Source organism: Oryza sativa, chromosome 11 (genome assembly GCF_034140825.1).
Source record: "Oryza sativa Japonica Group chromosome 11, ASM3414082v1".
In the NCBI taxonomy this organism is placed as follows: Eukaryota; Viridiplantae; Streptophyta; class Magnoliopsida; order Poales; family Poaceae; genus Oryza; species Oryza sativa.
The window spans coordinates 23,747,054-23,772,333 of NC_089045.1; the positions used below are offsets into that span (position 1 = coordinate 23,747,054).

The 25,280-nt window shown below is 42.9% G+C and overlaps 1 protein-coding gene and 1 pseudogene across 1 annotated transcript; both read left to right on the forward strand.

The window, feature by feature from the left end:
* Positions 1–4,669: 4,669 nt before the first annotated feature.
* On the forward strand, positions 4,670–11,679 carry LOC107276803 (uncharacterized). The gene is made up of 16 exons (XM_066305750.1): positions 4,670–4,778; positions 4,868–4,949; positions 5,081–5,198; positions 5,274–5,312; positions 5,431–5,593; positions 5,956–6,280; positions 6,341–6,366; positions 6,494–6,750; positions 6,794–6,825; positions 7,065–7,447; positions 7,650–7,816; positions 8,167–8,216; positions 8,615–8,791; positions 9,011–9,213; positions 10,494–10,551; positions 11,376–11,679. Exons 1-16 carry the CDS (start codon positions 4,670–4,672, stop codon positions 11,677–11,679), a joined length of 2,493 nt encoding a protein of 830 aa, XP_066161847.1.
* A 4,023-nt stretch (positions 11,680–15,702) lies between these two features.
* LOC136354070 (uncharacterized) lies at positions 15,703–19,105 on the forward strand (annotated as a pseudogene).
* The last annotated feature ends 6,175 nt before the right edge of the window (positions 19,106–25,280 follow it).

The following is a 25,280-nucleotide window of genomic DNA, read 5'->3' on the forward strand; positions in this document are numbered from 1 at the left end:
GGGTCGATTCCGTGCAGCTCATGCTGTTCCTGTTTGATTTCCTGGGGTTTTGGGGTAGCAGTTGGAGGTTGCGCGGTAATTAGAAATTTTGTGCAACATTTCTTTTAAATAGGATTTGGTAGAAAATCTAGAAAACGATGGCATGCAAGGTCGCAAGGAGGAACGGATAGGGAGAAAACCCCTCTTTTTTTACCCCCCAAGATTCGTAATGTAGGGAGTTGTTAAGATTATGAGTGCTTAATTGATGGTATCTGTGTGAAAGTACTAGTTTTATTGTAACATTACAAACCACATAGTACATGTGACAGTTTAGGCAATTCTCCGAAATATGAGGTGAATGTTTTGCACAAACTGAGTTCTTGTGCAGGCAATTCCTGTAGACCTCGTATTGCCTTATTTTTTTACGATTTTGTTGGTCCTGCATAGATGCCTCTGCTGGTTAATTGAATTCATTGAACTTTTCAGTCATCGTGAATCTGCTAGTGCGCATTTTGTTTTTTCAGCCTGTGAATTGTTACTTCACAAGCTTTCAATTAAGGGCCCTTTAGGGCATGTTCAACATTTGAGACCACTGCCACATTTTATAGGTACGTGTCAACTAAGCTAGCTCAAAAGACAGCATGGACAGATGACCATAGTATATAACATGGAGTTCAATCTTAGATTATTTTATCCTCTCTACTTTTTCTTAACCTGCACGCTCATGTTGTTGTTTTGTGAAGATACAACTCTATTTTCTCCCCTCCATGTTAGCAACTATTGAACGAGACACTTGCTAAGACAGCACATTGATGACCGCTGTGCATGCCCTTATAGTCTCAATTTACTTATGATGTGCTAATGCCTAATGGAATCATATTTTTATTCTGTCTTTGTATAGTCACCTTGTGAATACCTTCTAGCCAGGTTTCAGTGAATAGTAGCTATTAATTCTTCTGTTTTAATGAAATGAAAAGAATCTTGTGGTACACTTCCCTGTTTTCCATATATTGTAGAATATTGATGAGTAACCAATGCAATAATGGATAGTGTTTACTTGACCTTGATTTTAGCCAATGCATGAAATCTATCTTCTATCTATTATATATTAAAAATCCATTAAACTTTCTACAAACGCTCCTAAGACGCTACGTGACATTCCTACAAACGCTCCTAAACCACCACGTGGCAATCTAATAAATTAGTGGACCCACTGTTTCTAATATTAGATTTATTTTTAGAGGAAAAAAAGGACCCCACAATCTCCTCTCTCCCTCTCTGTTTCCCACCAGTCCAGGCCAGACGTGCGTGTACGTACGCTTCCTCCATCTCACCTTTCTATTGTAGCTAACAAATTTGTTAGGGTAACTAAAAAGTAGTTTAGTACAGAACAAATATTATGAAGAAAAAAATAAAAGTCGAATTATTGATTTTCGGACCTATTATTTTAACCATTAGAAAGATAAGCATAGTTGAAACCAGTGAACCTATTAAGTCTATTTCTAAGAAATTAAGTCTACTATTTTCAACTAAAACCGTTGTCCTCTGTATGACAAATCAAATAAGAACAAAATAATAAAAAGATGACAATATCTATTATGTTATCTTAAATTCACTTTTCATAACAAATATCTATGAAATTACCACGTATCACATTTTCAAGTTAGAAATTTTTTTCAGAAATTTAAAGGAAAAAAATAAATTGATAGATCTACTATTTTTAAGCATTAGATCTTCTCCGGAAATCCGAATCCATCACATCATGTTTTAAATATTAGAAAAGAATTGAAATCTGAGAAAAAAAACCATTGGTTTTCACTTAGATTTTTAGAAAGATTTGAAAAACAGAGTTCCCCGACCTAATATATTTTCTCCACCTGTACATCCCATCAGTCCATCATGGGCACACAGTATTACGAACCCCTTCCAATCTCTCGCTCGAGCTCTACATTATTTCTTCTTTCCCAGTCTCTCCCTCCTCATCTTTAGCTGTCAAACTAAAACCGAAACAACAAATAATTATAGATATTGAAAGATCGTAATTTTATACTACATGTATGATTTCTGATCCAAAATCATAATCCAAATGTTACTCTATTAATATTTAAACCAGCAATTTAAAATACACATGTCTATATTTTTCTATATAAAAGAATAATATGACATTTAGGCACACTCGACCCATGCATTTGGTATGTCATCCAAATAGCAATGGAATACTATAAAAAATTGTCAACACATATTTTGTCATTATACATCAATCTACAAACATGGATATCTATATTAAATCAATATTATCCAAAGAAACATTGTAATTTCATGTTTCAATCAATGTTTTTATTGATGGACAACACCGTTGCCATTTTACATACTATCGGACTTGCCATAAAAACTAAGAAATAATTCAACAACACATGTTGCGCCATTATATATTGTTTTGCAAACATGTATAACTAAACTAGACATTAAAAAATAGTAAAAATATGAATAGTCTAAGACACTACATTAAAAAATAATTTGGATGGTCAAACAAACCGCTGTTCTTTTACATTTTATCCGAATTGCCTAAAAAAATATGAAAAAGAATTATCTCAAATATGAAGATGAAGAGTTGCTATTTTATAAAAATAATATGAAGCCTTGGTTAGAGAAAACGGTCTGATTACTTTGTTTTTTTTTAAAAGGGGCAAATGTTCTTTTATCCGTGCGTGTTTAGAAACCTAACTATGACCCCAATTTTTTCAAGCTCATTTTACTGTGCTTTTCAAAATTAGAGTTACCATCTGACTCTGTTTTCAAGTGAGAAAACTTATAAAAATATGGTTAGATTGGTATTTTGGGCTTATAAAAGTAGGGTAAAATAAGCAATTGTCCTTTTCTTTAAAAAAATAGCATGTTCAAATAATCCAAACAAGCCAAATGATCTTCTATATTCTACATAGTATCTAATCGACTTTAGATGATGATTCCTTTCAGTATAAAGCCAGCATATGTTACCTTTACAAACACTGCATAACACTATATAAATTAGAGAATATCCTAAGATTTCCAAGAAAAAAAAACATCTTGCCATCCTTATCATATAAACCGATGGACCCATTATTTCTCACCATTAGATGTACTTTATATATACTAGAACAAATGCCCGTGCGTTGTAACGGGTGAATATTATTTTAGTTCTGTGAGAATTCGCTTGGATATATATTCTGTTTTTAGAAAATTATGAGCTGCAATTAGGAATCCGATCGTTTCAAGTTAGTATGCGAGTTTTTCTAAGAAATTTCTTATACAACTCCTTCTAAATTTTCAAAAGCGAACGAACTTAAAAATTAAAAATTAACTCAAATACAAATATGTATTTCCAAAAGCAAACTAACTTAAAAACTGACTCAGACACAGATGACGTACCAAAGTATTGGCAGATCCAATTTTTTTTTAAAAAATAATAAATACTTAATTAATCACACTCTAATGGACCACTCTATTTTTCATGAACGGGAGATTTGTTCCGAACAAAACCAAATGAACACAGCCTTAATCCAAATTACATACGGACACACTAAGTTGTTTATCTTCCTGTCAAACCACACTGGACACAGGCACACGGCTGGGTCTGGGAACAAGAACACGACATTGGGCACGTCATGCGCGGGCACGTGCTGGGGAGATCCGAGTGACGCGCAGGCGGACTTGACATACGACTTTCGAGATGCACCAACGAAAAAGTTTGAGAGCAGATTTCGTTTTTAATGTTTTCGGAAAGGAAGACACACGACACGGGCAATTGAAATCGGAGTAGGAGCGACTTACGAAATTTTGTTCGGCAAAAACATCTTAAATTTTTATAATAGTAGATTTATATATATAAGAAAACAAATCCCCTCCTCTCCACCTTCCGCTATTTATTTTATTCTAGCATGTATTGATGATATATCATATTCCAAAAATAATATTGTCCAATTATATTTAGCCATCCTAGCGTATTCATGTTAGGCTAAAAAAGCCTCATGTCCCACCCAATCCATCCATTAATAAAAAATTGACAACATTATATCAGTAATCCAATTTTTTTAAAAAAGAAAAACACCACTTTTATGTTACACTTGATTTGGTATATATGTTCCTCGCAAAAAAAATGGTATATATGTTTTCCAATGAAAAAAAGTCTAAAAAAGACGATGAAGAAGATTATAAATAATTGCTGAGAATTATTCACGCAAGAAATACTGATCAAAAACATATGGAGAAATCATATTTTTGATGTGCAACAAATGTTTTCATTTTATAAGTGTATCAAACAAATCTACGATGCATGCCCGCGCATTCGCGCGGGCTAAGTTGGTATCTAAATATTGTTTCTCATACAGGTTTATACTAGTGAAGTTAATGGATATACGGAAGGAAGTGCAGTGCCCTATATGCTTAGGTAAGAATATGCTTTCCCTAACTTGCTTCCAGATGTAGAGATAAAAACCCTCTTTACTTTGCACAATTCCCTCTTTACAGTTTCACTTCATATTGTCATTGGCATGTTGGATATTGTTCTGTAGATGTAAGATTTTTTAATCACTATTTTTTATAAAAGTGAAGCAGCAAAGTTAGTAGTCCACATATTTCTGTTATCCAAGTATGTATATAGTTCGCATAAAAAAATATTGTGTATAATTGCTGTCCACTGATAAATAACAAGATGACTAGAGAACATACCTGTTTTACTTTGGTAAAAGCTACATCACTATGCTCATGTTCTACATATTTTAGAGAAGCACAACTAGACAGAGTTTATTACGCTAGGTTGAGTAAGCTTCTCATCTGTGAAATTTTAACTAGCATCTCTGCACAAACTGTGCATAGCTGATCATCTGAATGCATTACGGCCCTATTGCAGGTATTATCCAGAAGGCAAGGATAATTACGGAGTGTTTGCACCGGTTCTGTAGGGACTGCATAGAAAAATCCATGCGGCTTGGGTATGGTCCCTAACATTATTCATCTAAAATTCTGTCAATGTCATTTCGAAAGAATAGACCTGACTGGGGTTTTGAAATAGAATGTGGTACTTACTTTTTATGATAATCTGAGTGGCACATTGTTTTTACAGAAATGATGAATGCCCAGCATGCCGCACCCCTGCAAGTAGTCATTCCTTGAAGGTTGATCCTAATTTTGATGCTTTAATTTTGACGCTGTATCCAGATCTTCACAAGGACGAGGAAGAGGTGATGCATAAGTTTTCTGGTTGTTGCACTTAGCTATTTCATTTAGTTTTCACTACAATTTGCTTGACCACACAGGAACTTGCTTTCACTGAAGAGAAGACTTGTCACAAAAAGGTGGGTTTAACTGACTGTGTCATAGTATATTTAATGCAGGGAAATTATTTTCCCTGCCCATTTGGAATTTGTCTTCTGTTTATTGTTACTGAAATTAGCTTTTTTTTATCAATGGAAGATCCAAGCATCCACCGATGAGGCACCTCATAGACGAAAAGAAGCACTTGGGAAGAAGAGCTCCGCTGCAAAAGCTATAGGTTCTTCAAGGTCTCAAGGGAATATGCTGGCAAGGAAGAGAGGACACATTGATTTTCCTGATATTGTCCCAACTAAAGTTCGTGGTAAGGATAGAGAAGAAAATGACAACGATGGCTGCGATGAGTGGTCTTTATTTGATGAGTATTAACAAGATATAAAGAAGAAAAGAGCTCGGAGGTGTCCTGTGCCACGATCATCCCCTGCTGGACATAGAGTACCCAGCAAAGTGGACCACCATGAGGAAGGAAATGCAACACATACAGCCATTCGGCAGAAGCAGAATCACTCTAAGGCACATAATTGCTGCCCGCTGTCTACAGAAGATCAGATGGATCTTTCTTCTAAACAGACACATCCATGAAAAAAACTGGTTATAATGCCAATGGTTTTAACAATTTCACTGTGCCAAGGTATTCCTCCACTTATTTTGCAATTCCTAATTCAGATTTCCACAACTTTGAAGAAGGACGCTCATGTAAGAAGTTTGAGTGTGGACAAATTTGGGCTTTATATAGTGAAGTTGATAAATTCCCCAAGTTATATGGTTGGATAAGAAAAGTCAAGCTACAGCCATTCACAGTGCTTTTGACCTGGCTTGAGCCTTGTCCTCAACAGGAGCAGGAGAAGCGGTGGTTAGAGCAGGATATACCTATCAGCTGTGGTAAATTTAAAATTCGGAACTGGAAAACCAAGTATCACGGAAATGATGTTTTCTCTCATTTAGTAAATACGGGACATATTGACTCAAATTGGCAGATTGAAATCCTTCCGTAAGTAGGTGAAATTTGGTCCATCTACATGAACTGGACATTTGACTGGACTCCTTCCAGCAAAGCTACATGCGAGTTCACCATCGGTGAGATCGTTGAGCGCACGGAAGCAACTATAAAAGTTTCCTTCTGACCAGCGTAGGGGAGTTCTGAAGATACCTATAAAAGATCGTTTGAGGTTTTCTCATCAAATACTCTCCTTCCGTTTGACAGAGGAAAGAGGTGGTGAGCTTTGTGGCTTCTTAGAGCTTGATCCTGGTTCTGTTCCTGACATTTTCCTCAATAGGGAAGAAAATAACAATGATGGTTGCAAAGGGTTGTCATCAGTTGGTGATCATTCAGAAGGTCCAAAGACAAAAAAAGCTCGCAAGTTTCATGTGTCACAATCATCCCCCGCTGGACATAAAGTCACCAGCAAAGTGGACAGCCATGAGGAAAGAATGGCAAATCGTGTAGCTATTCGGCTAAAGGTGAATCAGTCTGAAGCACATGTTTGTCGCCTGCTGTCTGCAGAACATCATGAAGATCTTTCTTTGCAAAAAAAGGTAACCTTTCAGAAGAATAGTGATAGTTCCAACAGGTTTGGTGATTCCTCTCAGCCAATCTGTCTCTCCCACAGTATATATGCGGCCTCCTCTGGTGTCTCCAGACCAGCTAACAGAAAGAAAGATGTTGATGGCAACAGTAGACTGAACTCCAATGGTAAAAGGAAGTAAAAGAAGAATGATCTTCCATTTTCTGTTCACTTGAATCGTAAGAAAACGTTCGGTGATACTGCCCATAGAGCTGACAGACAATATAATCCACCTCCTATGACAAGAAAAGTAGACATTCAAGGTAAAGGAAAAACTTCAGACACAGATGATAAGGACAATGCCAATGCTGAAGCTACTAATACTGTTCGTCAGAATGAGCATTCCTGTTCTTTAGAACTTCCGTCCCCATATCCAGATTTCTATGATTTTGAGAAGCTCAGGGATATTAATATGTTCTCACTTGGTCAGATATGGGCCCTTTACGACGACCTTGATGGCATGCCAAGATTTTATGCTCGAATTGAACATTTTGATGCATCCAGCTTCAAAGCTCATCTCACTTGGTTGGAGTACAATGCAGCAAGTGAAGAAGAGAAGAAATGGGCTGATGAAGAACAACCTGTTGCTTGTGGTAAGTTTTGCTTAGGGTCAACATGACAGACTCATGTTCTCTCACATTGTTTCATGGACAAAAGGCAAAAAGAGGATTGCCTATGAAGTATATCTTAATAAGGGTGAGTTATGGGCTCTTTATAAGGATTGGAGCATGCAGTGGAATTCAGATGCAGACAGCCATCGGTCTTATGATTATGAAGTTGTTGAAATATTGTCAGGTTTCTCAGTTAATGATGGTATCACTGTTATCCCATTAGTCAGGATTAAAGGCTTTGTGAGTTTATTTGCGGCAGCTAAAGACAAATCTGCAGTTGTGATAGCATCGAGTGAGTTGCTTCGATTTTCTCATAATATCCCCTGTTACAGGACAACTGGAAATGAAAAAGTAGGTGCCCCGGCAGGGTTTATGGAACTTGACACTTCTTGTCTCCCCATTGACATGGATATGATATTTCCTTCTGTCACCCTGGACTCTTACATCTCCCTTGGCAAGAAAAAGGGCAGTACACTCATTGATTTGACGACTGACAGTAGAAGTAGTAGAAAGGATCCTGGAAATGAACAAACGGAGAATCTTTCTGAAGCACAAAAGGAGAGTCTTTCTTCTGAAAAAAACTCATCCTTGCCCAAAAATGGCCACGTTGCCAATGGTTTTGGCAATAATTCTGGGCAATAATATGGCTGAGTAGGAACGATATGGTTTTTGACAAATCACCATCATTTTCCTATATGCAGGTTATTTTCAGGGCAACTCATTGGCTCTGGTTTTGGGCACAACTACAAAGGTGTGATGAAGATGAAGAGTTTCTGAAGGTTGCATGCCGAAAGTTGGAGACCACGGTTATGCAACTATTTGCCAATTATGGTTGGAGATTTACAAATAGACTTCAATAATTGTGATCTCCTTACGTTAGGCTAGTTTCAATAATAGTGATCTTCGGTGTGTTCTATTCATTTAGATTTACACTATGTTCATGAAAACTACTATGTAATAATTGGCTGTAGCTCTTTTGAGTAAAGGCCGGGATATTATATTCCATTATCTAAAAAAAAATAATTCTGGGCCAGGCTGCCCTTCCCCAACCCCAACTATTTTTTCATATCCTGATCCAGAATTCCATAACTTCGAAGATGACCGCACATATGAGAAGTTTGAACCTGGGTAGATTTGGGCTTTATACAGTGATGTTGATAAATTCCCCAAGTTCTATGGTTGGATAAGCAAAGTCGAGCGACAACCATTCATAGTGCATTTGATCTGGCTTGAGGCTTCTCCTGAATATGAGCAGGAGAAACGGTGGTTGGAGCAGGACTTACCAGTCTCTTGTGGTAAATTTAAAATCCGGGACTGGAAAGCCAGGTATGAGAGAAATTATTCTTTCTCTCATTTAGTACATACAGGACAGAATGGCTCAAACCGGCAGATTGAAATTCTTCCGCAAGTAGGTGAAATTTGGTGCATCTACAAGAACTGGACTCCTCCCAGCGTAGATACTTGCGAGTTTGTCATCGGTGAGATTGTTGGGCGCACGGAAGAAAGTATAAAAATCTCTCCTCTGACCCAACTTAATGGCTTCAGAGCAGTGTTCATGCCTGACAAGCGAAATACAGTTGTGGAGATACCTACAAGAGATCGTTTGAGGTTTTCTCACCGAATCCCCTCCTTCCTTTTGACAGAAGAAAGAGGTGGCAGGCTCCGTGGCTTCTATGAGCTCGATCCAGCTTCTGTTCCTGATGTTTTCCTGTATAGGAACACTGTTATGGGCTGGAGTGGCATGAGAGGTGTGCCAGGCACAAAGGCAGCAGTGGCGGCTGACGCTCTGGTATCCATGAGTGCTAGGGCCTCAGCCACCCATCCACCACTCCTTCGCAACCTCACCAAGCACTTTAATTCCACCCATAACAGACACTCCATGACTTACGAATGCCATAGCAGACTCTTGAGACAGTAGAACTGAAATTTGGTCTTAATTATGATATATCTTGATGTATGGTTCTACTCATTTTCTGTGTACATATATGCCTTACCTGTAATCTATTCAGAAACCTGTTACTAACATTCTAATTATGTGGCCTCTCTTACTTGTCAAATGCCATGTTTTGCCAAGGATAAGCCCTGTTCAAAACCATCATAACATGCATTCTATTACAGTTGCCTCTGCTGGCTGCCACCCTGTGGAAGGGGCTGCACTGCAATCAGTACAACTTTTCTACAAGTGTTTTATGTGTTCAGTGATTTTCCTAATTTCAAATGCTATTGTGAAATCCTGTCAAAATGACATAAGTTGTGTTTGGCTCCTGAGCCCTGACTCCTGTTGGAACTGTTGTCAGCATATAGTGTTGTCTGGCAGCATGCTCCTGTATGTATGAACCTGTACTTTCTGTATTAACCTTAATACCATCAATGTTTTACCCAGGGATAAGTTATGTTCAAAACCCATCCTGACATTCCATTGCAGAGGCCTCTGCTACTGATTACTGAACAATGCCCATGGAAGGGTTGCAGACTTGCAGTCAGTATCTTTTTTCTTTCTTTCAGTACATTGTAATCAATAAATTAGTGTACCCAATTTTGCCAGAAAAAGATAAGGCCAGGAACTGTAGTACTCTACACAGTTTTTAGTGTGTTCAGTGATTTAATTGGAAACGTAAGAACATCGAAGATGCACGCTACTCATTTTTGGCTTTCTGTAGTTCTGTCATTCTGTTACTTGTCCCGAAAATACACCTTTTTATTTTTCTGTGTCGACTCCAATACCATTGACTTGGAACACATCCTACTTGCTAGGTTTGGCAGAGAATGATAAATGGAATGACTCATAAATTACTAATAACCCAGAACATATCAAGATAATTAGTGATTTTTTTATTAAGATTGTTTCCAAGCTACACTACTACATGTATGCGATGTTGGTATCCATGTAGTATTGTAAGATTGTTTCCTAGTCAATCTTTGAAATAGGAGGTGGTGTTTGTGCACAAGAAATTTTGCCTTGTTTTTTGGGTGCATGTGTCACACAGTTGACATTTCTCTATTAGTGATTTTTTTTGTATGTATGCAGGAACTGATGCACTAAATTTTATTTTTTTTACATATTGGAATGCAACAGAGAAGAGGCTGTAAGGGCCAGATAAATTGCAGTGAAGAAGTTGGAAAACAAGGACAATTTTTGTGCCAAAGGCCTTTTCCAGATCTTGACAACATTTATCAGCTGCTAACTGTCTGCGAAGTTCATTCTTCAGCAGAGGCGAAAACCTACTGAGACTTTGGACTGGTATGGTGTTCTTCAAGTGGAGGCAACAGCAGATGACACCACATTAAAATATCAACATGACAAACTTTGCCCTGTGGCTTTTATCCTGATAAAAACACTCTTTTCTGGTGCTGAATCTGCTCTCAACTTGGTTTCAGAAGCTCATCTAATACTGTGTGATCATATGAAGAGATCTTTGTAGTATGACAGCAAAAGGGAGTATGCTTCCATGAAAGCAGCACACAAATCTAAACATCTCTCAAACAAAAGGGAGTAAGAACTTCTTTGCATTCAAGCTGCATGAGCAGGCTGTGCCGTCGAGATTCCTTTTAGCTTCAGCAAGCGATTACCGAACTTCGTCAGAAGCGTTTTGGCGCCGATATCACAGCAGACCCAGTACATTAAGCTTTCTTCAACCGAGGGAACACATGGATACAGAAACAAGTTCAAATGTTGAGCAGATCATGGTGCCTTCACCAGCTGCAGCTTGAGCTCCTAGTGCTGGTTCTAATTATGTGCAAATATTGATAATTCAGCTGTAAGTCTATCTACTGAACATCATGTCCCCATCAAATTGGACATCCATGGGGAAAGAAATGCAGAACATGAAGGAGAATAGGAGATCAACAGAATTACCAAAAAGAAGCTGGTGATACTGCTTCTTCGGCAACTTTGGTGGATTGCTCTTAGAGCTATTGGGCATTCCCAATGTTTACCGCTCAATGAGCCCTCTTTTCATTCTTGGTTGTATGACAGCCATAAGAAGATGGTCAAGGAACATCGCCGGGGATTCGACACCATCGCAACACTGGTAGCGTGGACGATTTGGAAGGAAAGAAACAATTGGGTCTTCAACCAGAAGAGCAGAACATGGGCGGAGATTGCAAGGGTTATGACGGGTGAAGCGGAGCTTTGGCGGCTGGCTAAAGCCGCAATCCCTGTTGTGGTAGTCATTGTGAATGGAGAAGGGTCGCCAAATTTAGTTGGAGATTAGGCTTTTGTTCTTCGTTTCCCCTCCTATATCTTGTCCCTTTCGTTTTTTATTTCTGACCCACTTTGTACATACTTTTATTCCTTCTTAATACAATGATGCGCTCCTCGCATATTCCCAAAAAAGTCAGGACTGAACAATCCTGTGATTGCCTACCACTATCCAGACCTCTGTGATTTTGGCAAGTTTAGAGATGTCAACTGGATTGAAGTTGATCAGATCTGGGCACTGTATGACGACCACGATTTCATGCCAAGAGTCTATGCTCGAATAGATCACATTGATACATCCAGCCTCAAAGTTCAGTTCACTTGGCTGGCTGGAGCACAAAGCTATGAATGCGCAAGAGGCGAAATGGACTGATCAAGAATTGCCTGTTGCTCGCCGAAGCTTTTGCTTCGGAGAAACATGCATTGTAGAAGGGTTACTGGAACTAGATACTGCAGCTCTTCCAAGTGAGTTGGATTCAACATTTCCTTCTATTGCTCTCATCCATTACATTTCTCTCGACACGAGACAGAACACTGAATTCACTAGTTGCGTGTATCCTGTTTCTGAATTCCACAAGTCCGGTCATGTGATAAGTTTGAACATGAACAAATTTGGGCACTGCACAGTGACCATGATAAGTTCCCCAATCTCTATCTCTGGATAGCCGAAATCAAAGCTGGAGCCACTCAGATTGCATTTGATATAGCTAGAGGTTTGCCCTGAACCCGAACAGGAGAAGCAATGGTTGGAGCAGGATACACCATGATCAGTTGTGGCATCTTTAAAATTGGAAACTGCAAATCCATGTGCGATTCAAATCGGCAAATTATTTTTTTTCCCAAAGGTAGGTGAGATTTGAGCCATCTGCAAGAACTGGTTCACCTGATTGGGCTCCTCCCACAATCAGTAGCTGTGTCTTGAGTATGCCATTGGCAAGATCATCAGGTGCTCTGAAGGCAGCACACTGTTTTCTCCTCTGAGTAAAGTAGATGACTAGATGGACATAGCTTGTGTTCAAGCCTCACATTGGGAAGGAGATACTGGAGATACCTGAGAAAGAGAACCTCAGGTTTTCGCAGCAGATACCTTCGTTCTCTCTGGCAAAAGAAAAGGGTTTTTTTTTTCGCCGGGAAGGCCGAAGGAGGCCATCCGAATGTATTAAAGAAGAGTAAAAATTATAAAAAAAAAACATCACAATGCACCAAGGTGCATGACAACACACCACGCACTACCACCCAAGCACAAACCGCTGAGGGTGAAGCCTAGCACCAAACGACCCCCGCTAAGCGTGGCCGAATGCCGCTAGGCCTATGGCAACACCACAGAGACAAGACTCCGAAAACGATGCCACCACGGTGGTCACGACATCCAGGATGCCGTCATCGCCTATCTAAAAAAGATGTAGTTTTCACCCAGAGAAGCTCATCAAGAAAGGAAGAGGGTACCCCTCGACAATGCCCCAAGAAGGTTACGACGCCCGAAGACGTAGCCGCTGCTGGCCCGGTGCACCACCAGACTAGGCTTTCGCCTGGGACCCTACAACCTTGACTGCAGATCACCGTCCACCAACTCAGAACCACCACACAGACAAATGGCAGCACGTAGCTTCCGCCATACTGCACCAACGCTCCTCCGTCGGCTGACTTCATCGAACCACACTGCACTGACGCCCCTCCGTCAGCCAACATCAACCACCGCCCCTGAGAGCTGGCCCAGGACCCCTCCGTTCCACCACCCGCCGGCCTCCTCGCCAACTTTGGACGAAAGGAGAACCCGGGACTGGATGGCATTGCTTTGGCAGCCTAGGCTTCCCCCGCTGACGAGTTGCCGCCTCAATCCAACCCAGAAACTCCCCACAGAGAAGGGGAGGAGCTCCAGGAAGGGCGAGGGTGCCGACCGGCAACGGAGAAGACGACCAACCGCCACCAGCTCCCTTTACACTGCCATCTGGGCTTGAGCCGACGCCAGTGAAGCTACTGCTGCTTCGGCTCCGGCACAACCCACCGGCGCCCCGTCACCCGGTCGCCGCACCCCATCTGGCCGCGCCGCACAGCCCACCTGGCCGAGGAGGGCACTGCAGCGGCACCCTGGCTGCCCGGCTGCCGAGGCCTACCCGCGCCATGGGGGCTCGCGGCCGCACCGCCGAGCCGCGCCATGGGCTGCCATTCGGACGGCCGCACTGCCGAGCCGTGCGAGCCCGGGCAGCCCGAACCGGCCCCACGCTGAGCTGCCGCCTCCCAGCCGCCGCGCCCGGGCAGCCGCACCGGGCCGCCCGTGCTGCTGCCGCCGCTCCCAGCCGCCACCGCCTCCAGGCTGCCACCGTCCCAGCCGTCGAGCCGCCGCCACCGCGCCCACGCTGCCGCACCGGGCCGGCCACGCCGCCGCTGAGCTGTTGCCGCCGCCCCCCAGCCACCTCACGCCGCCGTCGCACCAGATCCAGGCGCGGGGTGGCCGGATCCGGCCTTGGAGGCGCCGGATCTGCTGCCTCCCCGCATCGCGCCGCCGTCGCCACCTCCGACCGTGGTGGAGGGACTTCGCCGGCGTCGTCCCGTCCACGTCGCGCCAGGGGGGAGTCGCCAGGAAGGAAGGGTCTCGTCGCCGCCTTCCCTGCTCGCTGCCGGCTTTGCCGCCGGCGAGCTCCGGCGGCGGTGAGGCGGTGGGGAGGGAGTGGAGGCGCGGGCGGCTAGGGTTTTTCACCCCCCCGAGCCGCCTGCGCGAGAGCGACGCGAGGGACCGAAGGTTCTTCCCCCCCCCCCTTCCCAAAAAAAAAAAGAAAAGGGTTTGAAATTCAGTGACTTGTATGAGCTCGAGTCTGCTTTTGTTCCTGACGTTTTTCTGCAGAAGGAATGGAGGATTACCACCCAAATTTCAGCTGTTCAAACACCTGATTTATCTGAATTTACCCAAATATAGATTCGTCTGGTCATGCTAACTTTTTGTGCAATTCATCATTCATGTTTACACAGAGAAAACTATAGTGCTACTACCTGATGAGGTCTCAGTGTTAGTGCCATATGGTGGTGAACTGGTGATCACTGGTAGAGAAACCATCTTTCGTCGGTCGGCCGATTTCCACAATAGTCCCGGATGCAATAAAAACCGGGGCTAAAGATGATCTTTAGTCCCGGTTCAAAAGGGTAACGGGCATATTTGATCTTTAGTCCCGGTTTGTGTTACCAACCGGGACTAAAGATCATCTTTAGTCCCGGTTCGAATGCTGTCAGGACCTGTCAGGCCCCCCCGGGATCTTTAGTCCCGGTTGGTAGCACCAACCGGGACTAAAGATCTTAACTTTAGTCCCGGTTGGTAATACCAACCGGGACTAAAGATCCCGGTGATCTTTAGCCCCGGTTGGTGCTACCAACCGAGACTAAAGATCTTAACTTTAGTCCCGGTTGGTAATACCAACCGGGACTAATGATCCCGGTGATCTTTAGCCCCGGTTGGTGCTACCAACCGGGACTAAAGTCCCACCCCTATATATATGTCTTCTTCCTCCTCCAGCTGCCCAAGCAAGCTTCAAAATTTCTTCAAAAAAGAGGGGAGGTCATGCCAAAATTTCTATTGAATTTATTTTGGTGATTACATACAAATCGGAGGTGCCTAAAAGGTTTGCAACTTCATCCTCCAATGTTTTTTTTGTCATACTACATTTGCACCTATGTTTTGCACACTTTTTTTGTCTCCAAAATTTAGTTGTAAGTTGATGAGAGAGAAAATGTGTGTGGGGAAGAAAGAATATATAGAAATTTAGTTCATTTGCTAAACAAGGTTTTATAAAATAGTTGAGAAGGAAAACTCTAGTGAAAGTTAATATTAAATAATAGAAAACAAACTGAAATAAAAATTAAAAGAAGTAAAACACATTAAAATTAGTTTAAAACTTTACAAATAGTTTTTAAGAATTATTTGGTGTAATATTTTATGATTTTTGTATGAATAAAGATATCTTATAATTATTGTATGACTGTCATTATTGTAAGAATAATTATTTGTGTGCGGTTTTTTTGACTCATGTAGATGGATCGGCAATGGATGTACGCTGATCGGCGGTCCAAAGAGTTTATTGATGGCGTGCACTATTTTTTGAGAGTGGCCGAAGCTAACAGGCAAAGGGGTTTTATTTGTTGTCCATGCAATAAGTGTAAGAATCAGAAGGAGTATTCTGCATCCAGGACTATTCATTTCCACTTGTTTGAGTCGGGGTTCATGCCAAGCTATAATTGTTGGACATCCCACGGAGAGCAAGGTGTTGAAATGGAAGAAGATGAAGTGGAAGACGACAATATTCCGGACTTTGCTTAGTATGTTGGATTTGAAGGAAATCAAACGGGCGAGGAGGAAATAGCTGCTGATGGTAACGACGTTGCGGATGATCTTGGTCAGATGTTGCAGGACGCCAGGGAAGACTGCGAAAGTGAAAAGGAGGCCCATAAATTGGACAAGATGTTGGAGGACCACAGAACTTCGTTGTACCCAGGTTGCGAGCAGGGGCACAAAAAGTTGGATACCACTCTGGAGTTGTTGCAATGGAAGGCAAAAAATGGGGTTAGTGACAAGGCATTTGGCGATTTATTGAAACTCGTCAAGAACATTCTTCCGGGGGGAAACAAATTGCCCGAGACAACGTACGAGGCTAAGAAGATAGTCTGCCCGTTAGGACTGGAAGTTCATAAGATTCACGCATGTCCGAACGATTGTATCCTATATCGCGGTGAGGAGTATGAGAACCTAGAAGCATGCCCTGTTTGCAAAGCACTACGATACAAGATTAGACGGGACGATCCAGGAGAAGTTGACGGGCAGCTAACAAAGAAGAGAATTCCTGCTAAGGTGATGTGGTATTTTCCTATAATACCACGGCTAAGGCGTTTGTTCAGGAACAAGGGGAATGCTAGAATGTTGCGATGGCACGCTGAAGAGCGTCAACAGGACGGGATGCTGAGACACCCCGCCGATGGTTCGCACTGGCGAAACATCGACAGAAAATTTAAAGAATTTGGAAAGGACGCACGAAACATACGGTTTGGTTTGAGTACGGATGGCATGAATCCTTTTGGAGAGATGAGCAGCGGCCATAGCACTTGGCCCGTTACGATGTGTATCTACAACCTCCCCCCCTGGCTATGCATGAAGAGGAAGTACATAATGATGCCGATTATTATTCAAGGCCCCAAGCAACCTGGTAACGACATCGACGTGTACCTAAGACCACTGGTCGAAGATCTTAAACAGTTGTGGAAGAAGGAAGGTGTCCCCGTGTGGGACGAGGACAAACAGGAGGAGTTTAACCTACGAGCGCTGCTGTTCGTAACCATCAACGATTGGCCTGCACTTAGCAACCTATCCGGACAGTCCAACAAGGGGTACAAGGCTTGCACTCACTGTATGGATGAAACAGAAAGTACGTATCTTAAGCACTGTAGGAAGGTTGTATACATGGGTCATCGTCGATTCCTTGCAGCAAACCACCCGGTACGGAAGAAAGGCAAGCACTTCGAACATAAGGCCGACCACCGTACGAATCCTAAACATCGCAGCGGGAAAACAGTGTTTGCTATGGTTAAAGATCTTAAAGTAGTGTTCGGAAAGGGGCCTGGAAGCCAGCATATAGAGAGCGAAGATGGTCACGCGGTGATGTGGAAAAAGAACTCTATATTTTGGGAGTTACCATATTGGGAATTCTTGGACGTACGCCACGCAATCGACGTGATGCACCTCACTAAGAACCTTTGCGTAAACCTTCTTGGCTTCCTAGGTGTATACGGAAAGTCGAAAGATACACTGGAAGCACGTAATGATCTGAAGCATATGGAACAACGCGGCGACCTTCACCCGGAACCAAAGGAGAAAAGAAGCCATTACTTGAGTCCTGCCAGCTACACTCTTAGCAAGGCAGAGAAGGAAAGTATGTTTGAATGCTTGGAGAGCATAAAGGTACCGTCTGGATACTCCACGAATATCAAGCGAATAATAAGCACGAAGGAGAAGAAGTTCATAAACCTAAAGTCTCATGACTGTCACGTGTTGATGACACAACTGCTACCAGTTGTAATAAGGGGTATCCTTCCAGACAATGTCCGGGCAACAATAACAAAGCTATGTGCATTCATGAACGCAATTTCGCAGAAGGTCATCGATCCGGATAGATTAGAAGCCCTTCAGAATGAAGTGGTGCAATGTCTCGTCAGTTTTGAGTTGATATTTCCACCTTCATTTTTCAATATAATGACGCATCTGCTTTGTCACCTTGTGAAAGAGATCCGTATTCTCGGGCCTATGTACCTACACAACATGTTTCCTTTCGAGAGGTACATGGGCGTTCTGAAGAAGTATGTTCGTAACCGTGCTCGTCCAGAGGCAAGCATCGCCAAGGGTTATGGAACAGAGGAGGTCATCGAATTTTGCGTAGAATTTATCGAAGACCTTCGCCCAATCGGGGTACCTGAATCACGCCATGAAGGGAGACTACGGGGAAAGGGAACTCTCGGAAGGAAAGCAATAATGACGGTAGACAACAATTTATTCCGTAAAGCCCATTTCACTGTTCTGCAACACTCTTCATTGGTAGCTCCTTACATCGAGGAGCACTTGGCTCTAGTTCGCGCCAGGAACATCGGTAAGTCCGATGCATGGATTACACGGCATCACATTGATACTTTCCCCGCGTGGCTACGACAACATCTCATGGGTAACGAGTCGATCAACCAACAACTTGCCTTCCTGGCGAGGGGACCGTCTGGGTCTATCGCGACATTCCAGGGATATGAGATCAATGGGTACACATTCTACACGAGAGCCCAGGACATGAAGAGCACGAACCAAAACAGCGCTGTTCGTGTCGATGCCATGGGAAACGATGGAACAACTGCCACATATTACGGTGCCATCGAGGACATATGGGAACTTGACTATGGTCCTCTCAAGGTTCCTCTGTTCCGGTGCCAATGGGTTAGGTTGACTGGTGGAGGCGTAATGATTGATGACAGTGGGATGACAACTGTTGACCTTAACAAGGTTGGATACTCGGACGAACCTTTTGTCCTTGCCAATGATGTAACGCAAGTCTTTTTCGTGAAGGACATGTCTAGCAAAGGAAAGAAGGGCAGAGGGCCTGATGAGCCTAAGCGTCAAGTGGTTCTCCCAGGCAAAAGAAAAATCGTCGGAGTTGAGGACAAGACTGACGAGGATTACGATCAGTTGGATGGGCAACCCCCTTTCACGGTGACGATTGACCCTAGCATCCTCCTATCAAATGAAGACACCCCTTACTCACGCAGCGATCACAAGGAGGGAACAATAGTGAGGAGAAAGTACGTGCGGTCAACCGTCACCGCCGATGTAATGCCGTAATTATTGTGTACACGATGTAAACTATTTTGGATGTATTGATTATCCATATAAATCAATTGATGTATGGCATATGTTAATTACGCACGATTATTAGAGGTTTCAACAAGTTTAAATCATGTATATGTTAGTTATATGTGATACTTACAATTTTTAAAAGTTTTAAATCACACAGGTGGCAATTTCATATGTATGTTAATTAGAGTTTTTAACATTTAATTTACTAGCATTCATATGCTAATTATAATTGACTAGAGGATTTTTAAAAGTTTTAAATCACGCAAGTGGCAATTTCATATGTTAATTAGAGTTTTTAACATTTAATTTACTATCATTCATATGCTAATTATAATTGACTGGAGAATTTTTAAAAGTATTAAATTTAATATATTTTTAAAACTATCATTCATATATTAGAGTTTTTCACAATTTAATTTACTATCTTTCATATGCTACTTATATATGACTATTCGAATTTTTAAAAGGTTTAAATCATGCATGTGGCATTTACATATGTTAATTAGAGTTGTTAGCATTTAATTTAATATAATTCCTACGCTAAGTACATATGATGATTACAATTTTTATTAATTTTAAATCATGCAGTATGTACATTAATATCTTAATTAGAGTTTTTACCAATATAATAATATCATTCATATATATGCTAAGAATATATATATATATATTGGAATTTTTATTAATTATAAGTCATATATTTGCTTATTACGATTTATCCACTTAATTTATTACAGACAAAAATAATTTTTCGAAGTAATTGTCATCAATCTTTGTACTTTAAATAATGTTAATGCATTAACTTCTATTTTATAAACACATATGTAAGCGAAAATCATATGCAGTGCTATAATCTTTAGTCCCGGTTCTTAACCCTAACCGGGTTTAAAAAGAATTTCGAAATAGCGGGAAAAGATATTTACTCCCGGTTGTTGAGAACAACCGGGACTAAAGATCTTTTCTTTACTCCCGGTTGTTCTCAACAACCGGGACTAAAGATATTAAGATATCTTTAGTCCCGGTTGTTCTCAACAACCGGGACTAAAGATATCTTTAGTCCCGGTTGTTGAGAACAACCGGGAGTAAAGATCCAGGGGTATATATATTCCCGGTGCGCCCTCGTCTTCTTCACCAACACTTAAACGTTTTCGGCCGATCGATCTCTCTCGGCCTCTCTCCTTCGCCGCCACTGCCTAGGGCAAATCCCCGCGCCGACGCCGCCGTATCTCGCCGTCGTCTCGAGCTCGTCGTCCTCGCCGCCGCCTCCGCCTCCTCCGCTGCCGCCGCATCTCTGGGGTGAGAGCCGCCGCATCTCCCTTCATGCATCTCGATCTCTCCGATCTCGATCTCTCTCCGTCGCCTTCGACGCCGCCGCCTTCGACGCCGCGCAACGCCGCCGCCGCATGCCAACGCCACGCCGCCGCCGCCGTCGCCACGCCGCCGCCGCCTTCGCCGCCGCGCGCGCAATACCGCCGCCGCCACGCCACGCCGCCGCCGCCACGGCCCCACAACGCCACGCCGCCGCCGCCGTCGCCACGCCGCCGCGCCAACCGCCGCCCCGATGCCGCCACACCGCCGTTAACGAACGAGAACGAGAACGATCGAACGAACGAGAGCGAGAACGAACACGTCAACGTACGTTGCCGCGACAACGTGAACGAGAACGAGAACGATCGAACGAACGTGAACGAGCTAGGGAACGTGAACGAGCGAACGAACGAGGACGAACGTTAACGTGAAATGCAATATATATATATATACATGTATATATATATATACATGTATATATATATATACATGTATATATATATATATATATGTTACTTCGCATTTATCCTAATACATTTTTTTTATCTTGCAGAAAAGACGTGTTGTCGGAGTCGTCCGTCAAGCCTGAGTGGAAGAGCTAGTCCTAGAAGGAAAATTGGAGCAGGCAAGTGACGTAATAATATAAATGATTGTTATATTTGTAATGCAATGTAATTAAGATTATTAGACCTGTAATTAGACTTATCATATAAGATTGTGTAGTGTTCTAATATTATTTGAGTTTTAATATAAGATTATTTTATTGCAAATTAGACTTAGTATGACATTATTGACTACGGAATTGGTGCGACTCCTAGGAATTGACTATTGTAGTCTTAATTAGACTTAGCATATACGCACGAAACACTTAGCATACATTACTATTTTAGTCTTAGCATGTAATATTATTTGAGTTTTAATATAATATTACTTTATTTGTAATTAGACTTGGTATGTAATTATTGACTACGGAATTGGTGCGACAAGTAGCAATTGACTATTGTAGTCTTAATTAGACTTAGCATATACGCACGAAACACTTAGCATATACATGACTATTTTAGTATTAGCATGTAATATTATTTGAGTTTTAATATAAGATTATTTTATTTGTAATTAGACTTAGTATATAATTATTTACTAGCTAGGGTTGTATAATATACGTCACCTAGACTTAGCTTATATCACGATTTGTAATTAGACTTAGCACGTAAGGTTGTGTAGGGTTCTAATGTACGACATTTACACTTAGCATACATGAATTAGATTGTTAAAACATAAATGTCTCGTGACTTAGCAGATGTTTCTTGTATCAACAGATGGCTGACCGCGATGAGGAACAGATATTGTACGATACAATCGCGGAGGGAAGCAGCCAGTACTGGAATAAAGAAGAGGGGAACGAGGATCCAAACCAGTACTTGAACGAGGAAGGGAACGTGGAGAGGGATGCGGAGGGGAACCAGCAGGGGCACGTGGAAAGGGATGTGGAGGGGAACCAGGAGGAGGAGGCTAGTGGTAGTCAACCCTCCGTTGGACAGAAGAGGGCACGCGGGCAACGAGGTGCAGCGAAGAAGCTTGAGGGTCGGCACATCATAACGGAAGTGGAAGAAGATGGACGTCCTAGTGCCCCGGCCGAAGCCGCCAAGAACTATGTACGTCACAGCGGTTGGGTTGTGCGGGATAACGTGCATGTCAGTACGGTGTACTAGCGAAGAACAAGGGCACGCGGAGATCATGAGAGCTTTGTCCCAGATTCGGAGAAAGAGATGCTGTGGACCACAATGCTCGAGACATTCACCCTTCCTGCGGGTACAGAGGACAAAGTGAAAAGGTGGACTCTGAAGAAAATGGCAGAACAGTTTCAGAGCTTCAAGGGAGATCTGTACCAGAAGTATATACTGAAGGGGCAGACACCGAACTTCGACACATTCCCAAAGCTAAGGGATCACTGGGACGAGTTCGTTGCATATAAGACAGGTGAACAAGGGAAGGCGATGATGGAAAGAAACAAAGAAAATGCCGCCAAGAAGAAGTACCATCACCACTTGGGGTCAGGAGGCTATAGCGTCGCGATGCCGAAGTGGGAGCAGATGGAGGCTAGCTTGATTGAGAGGGGCATCGAACCGGCAACAGCCAATTGGCCGGAACGATCGAAGTTCTGGTACTATGCTCACGGTGGAACGCTCAACCCAGCTGATGGCTCACTGGTCTTCGGCTATCAGATACAAGAGGCTGCGCGACGACTAACAGATGCAGTGGAGGCCTCCTCTCAGGGCACGTTCCGACCAGACAGAGATAGGGACGAGCTGACACTCGCCCTGCAGACTCCAGAGCATCCAGGACGAACTCGAGGGAAAGGGGTGATTCCTTGGAAGATTGGTTTCAAGGAGGACATCCACACGTACAGGAGTCGGATGAGGAGCAAGAGAGATACCGAGGCGAAGATTGCAGACCTAGAGTTCCGGGTATCGAGCTACGAACTCAACATGCAAGAGGAGGTTGCAAGGAAGGTTGATGAACGCATGGCCGCACATCGGTCCCATGATCCCCAGCCGACCATTCCTCCTGCAATGGTGAGCCCGTCAGGAAACCGTAGCAGCTGCGCCTCAACGGGGCAGGTAGGATCACAGAGCATGGACGCCATGCAAACACAGGACGAATCGACCTGTCCCGTTGATGACATCACTCAGCGGACACCATGTGAGCTGCATATTCCTTTCAAGAACTTATCAATAAAGGTAAGATTTAGCCATTCCGCTAGTTGCTGCTTATATATGTTGATTACTAATAAATAATCTCTCACAACATGAAGGTGGCGTCGGGCATGGCCATCCCAACGGACCCTTCAGGTACTTACCACTGCAGGCCGATTCCAGCAGGATACTCCAAGGTCGAAGTTGAGTTGGTCGAAGGCGCGTACGAGGACCTCGAGCTGGATTACCCTGGAGGAGACGGTGAGACGCATCTACGAGACACATGCCATGCCATTATTCTATGGCGCAGGCGGTACATCATCCTCCCTGGGCGACAAGCGGCGTCTCGTGCACCATCTCCTCCGGCTCCGCCATCTCCTCCTCAGGATCCTGCACCGTCTCCTCCTCATGCTCCGCCAGCACCGTCTCCACCTCAGGCTCCAGCATCGACTCCTCAGGATCCTGCACCGACTCCTCCTCGTGCTCCTACACCTACTCCCCCGCAAGCTCCTCTTCCGGCACCTTCAAAGTCAAGGGCCCCCCCAGCTCCACCGCTTGCCCACACAAGGGCAACAAAGATGGCGAAAGTTGACGCCGCCAAGAACAAGGACCCGGGGTACGATTGCACGCAAGAGGAGCTTGACGCTTACGTTGCATCAGAAGTCAAGAGACAATTCAAGCCTCGAAGTCCAGAAAAGAAGATTCCTATAGACCCCAGTGTCAGGAACTTCTTCAGGGGTATGTCTGCATCTGTCAAGGAGGCCATCAAGCTATCGGACTATGAGCGAACGCTGAAGAAAGCATCTTCTGGAAAGTCCAAACCAGTCCCTCAGCTTGGAGAGCAACCAAACCAGGAGATCGAGCCGTTGGTGACCGGTAAAGAAATGACGATAGAACAATTTATTACTAACACCGGTCTAACTACGGATCAATTGCTAGGAGTCGCACCAATCGAAAAGGCGGAAGTGAAATACATGTACGAACTCGGTAAACCGCTTGTCAAGCCTGAGCTGCTGCAGTCCCTACCCACACAAATGTACAAGTTCCATCAGCTGTACATGGAGATGAGCGCCACCGGTAGAGAGATGATCGGAGCGAGGATCAGGGACACGGACTTCTTGCAAGGAGATGACATTCTCTGGATCAATTTCAGGGGAATCTACGAACTATACCAGCTGGACGCCCTCGACGTCTGTATTATGAGTTGCTGGATTTTGTAAGTATATCGTTCAGTTAGATTTCTTACTATACGTCTCCTTTAATTAATTAGGTCCTTGTATATAAGTAGACCATAGAAAATAATATACTCCCTTTTATCGTTGTAGAATGGAGATTCAAAGGGCCCGACGGCGGAGGGTTTTCGATACTGGATTCATCGACCCTCGGAAAGTAAACGTCGCAATGCTCGACCAATATCCACAAGAAACAGAGGACAATCTCGTCCATCTCCTGAAGGCGCAGCATTACAAGACGTTCATACTGTTGCCATACAACACAGAGTTAGTTTAATTTTACTGTCTTCCTACATACCAAATTTCATTCCCGTACGAACTTGCTAAGTGTTTCATATGTAATGCATCCCACGCACATTGCAGATTCCACTGGGTGCTTTTACTCATCGACCTGGAGGCCTGCACCGTCAACGTATATGACTCAATGGATAAAAAAGAGTCTACGTTTGACAAGGTTTTCGAACTTATAGACAGGTACCGTCATAAGTTCCTTTGTTAATTAAGAAAATCTTGTTATGTTAATTGCTACTACGAATCATAGCTTTAAACTCCATGTAGGGCTTGGTATCGGTTCCGTCATTTGGTCCGCGGCAAATGGAGAGAAAGACTTAGGCGGAAGTTCAAATTTCCTGTGAGTACACATGCTCTACATTTATATTTCTCCGATTCAAATACATACAAGTGTATATTAATTAGATCTCTCGTTGTTTGTCATTTATTTGTAGTGCGCAAAGCAAAAGCAGGGAACTAACTTGTGCGGCTATTACGTGTGCGAGTATTGCCACTGCCTTGCAGACCAAATCATCACCACAAAAGAGCTCGATGTACGTACAAATAAATTCAAAATTTCATTACGTAGCGATTTCTTGTTTAATTACTAATCAATTTCATACATTCATATAGTTTATTCGCATGAGGGATAACCTGACCACACACAAGGAATTTATCGCGGCGGTTCAAGAACAACTCATGGGATTCATCAACGAAGAAATCCTTGATCCCAAGGGTG

What these genes read in the sequence shown, in the direction of transcription:
- LOC107276803 (XM_066305750.1), top strand. Translation starts at nt 4,670, where the DNA reads ATGACTAGAGAACATACCTGTTTTACTTTGGTAAAAGCTACATCACTA. An exon ending in TGGCAGATTGAAATCCTTCC is followed by an intron (nt 6,281 to 6,340) that starts GTAAGTAGGTGA and finishes GACTCCTTCCAG; the next exon opens with CAAAGCTACATGCGAGTTCA. An exon ending in AGAACAACCTGTTGCTTGTG is followed by an intron (nt 7,448 to 7,649) that starts GTAAGTTTTGCT and finishes AAATATTGTCAG; the next exon opens with GTTTCTCAGTTAATGATGGT.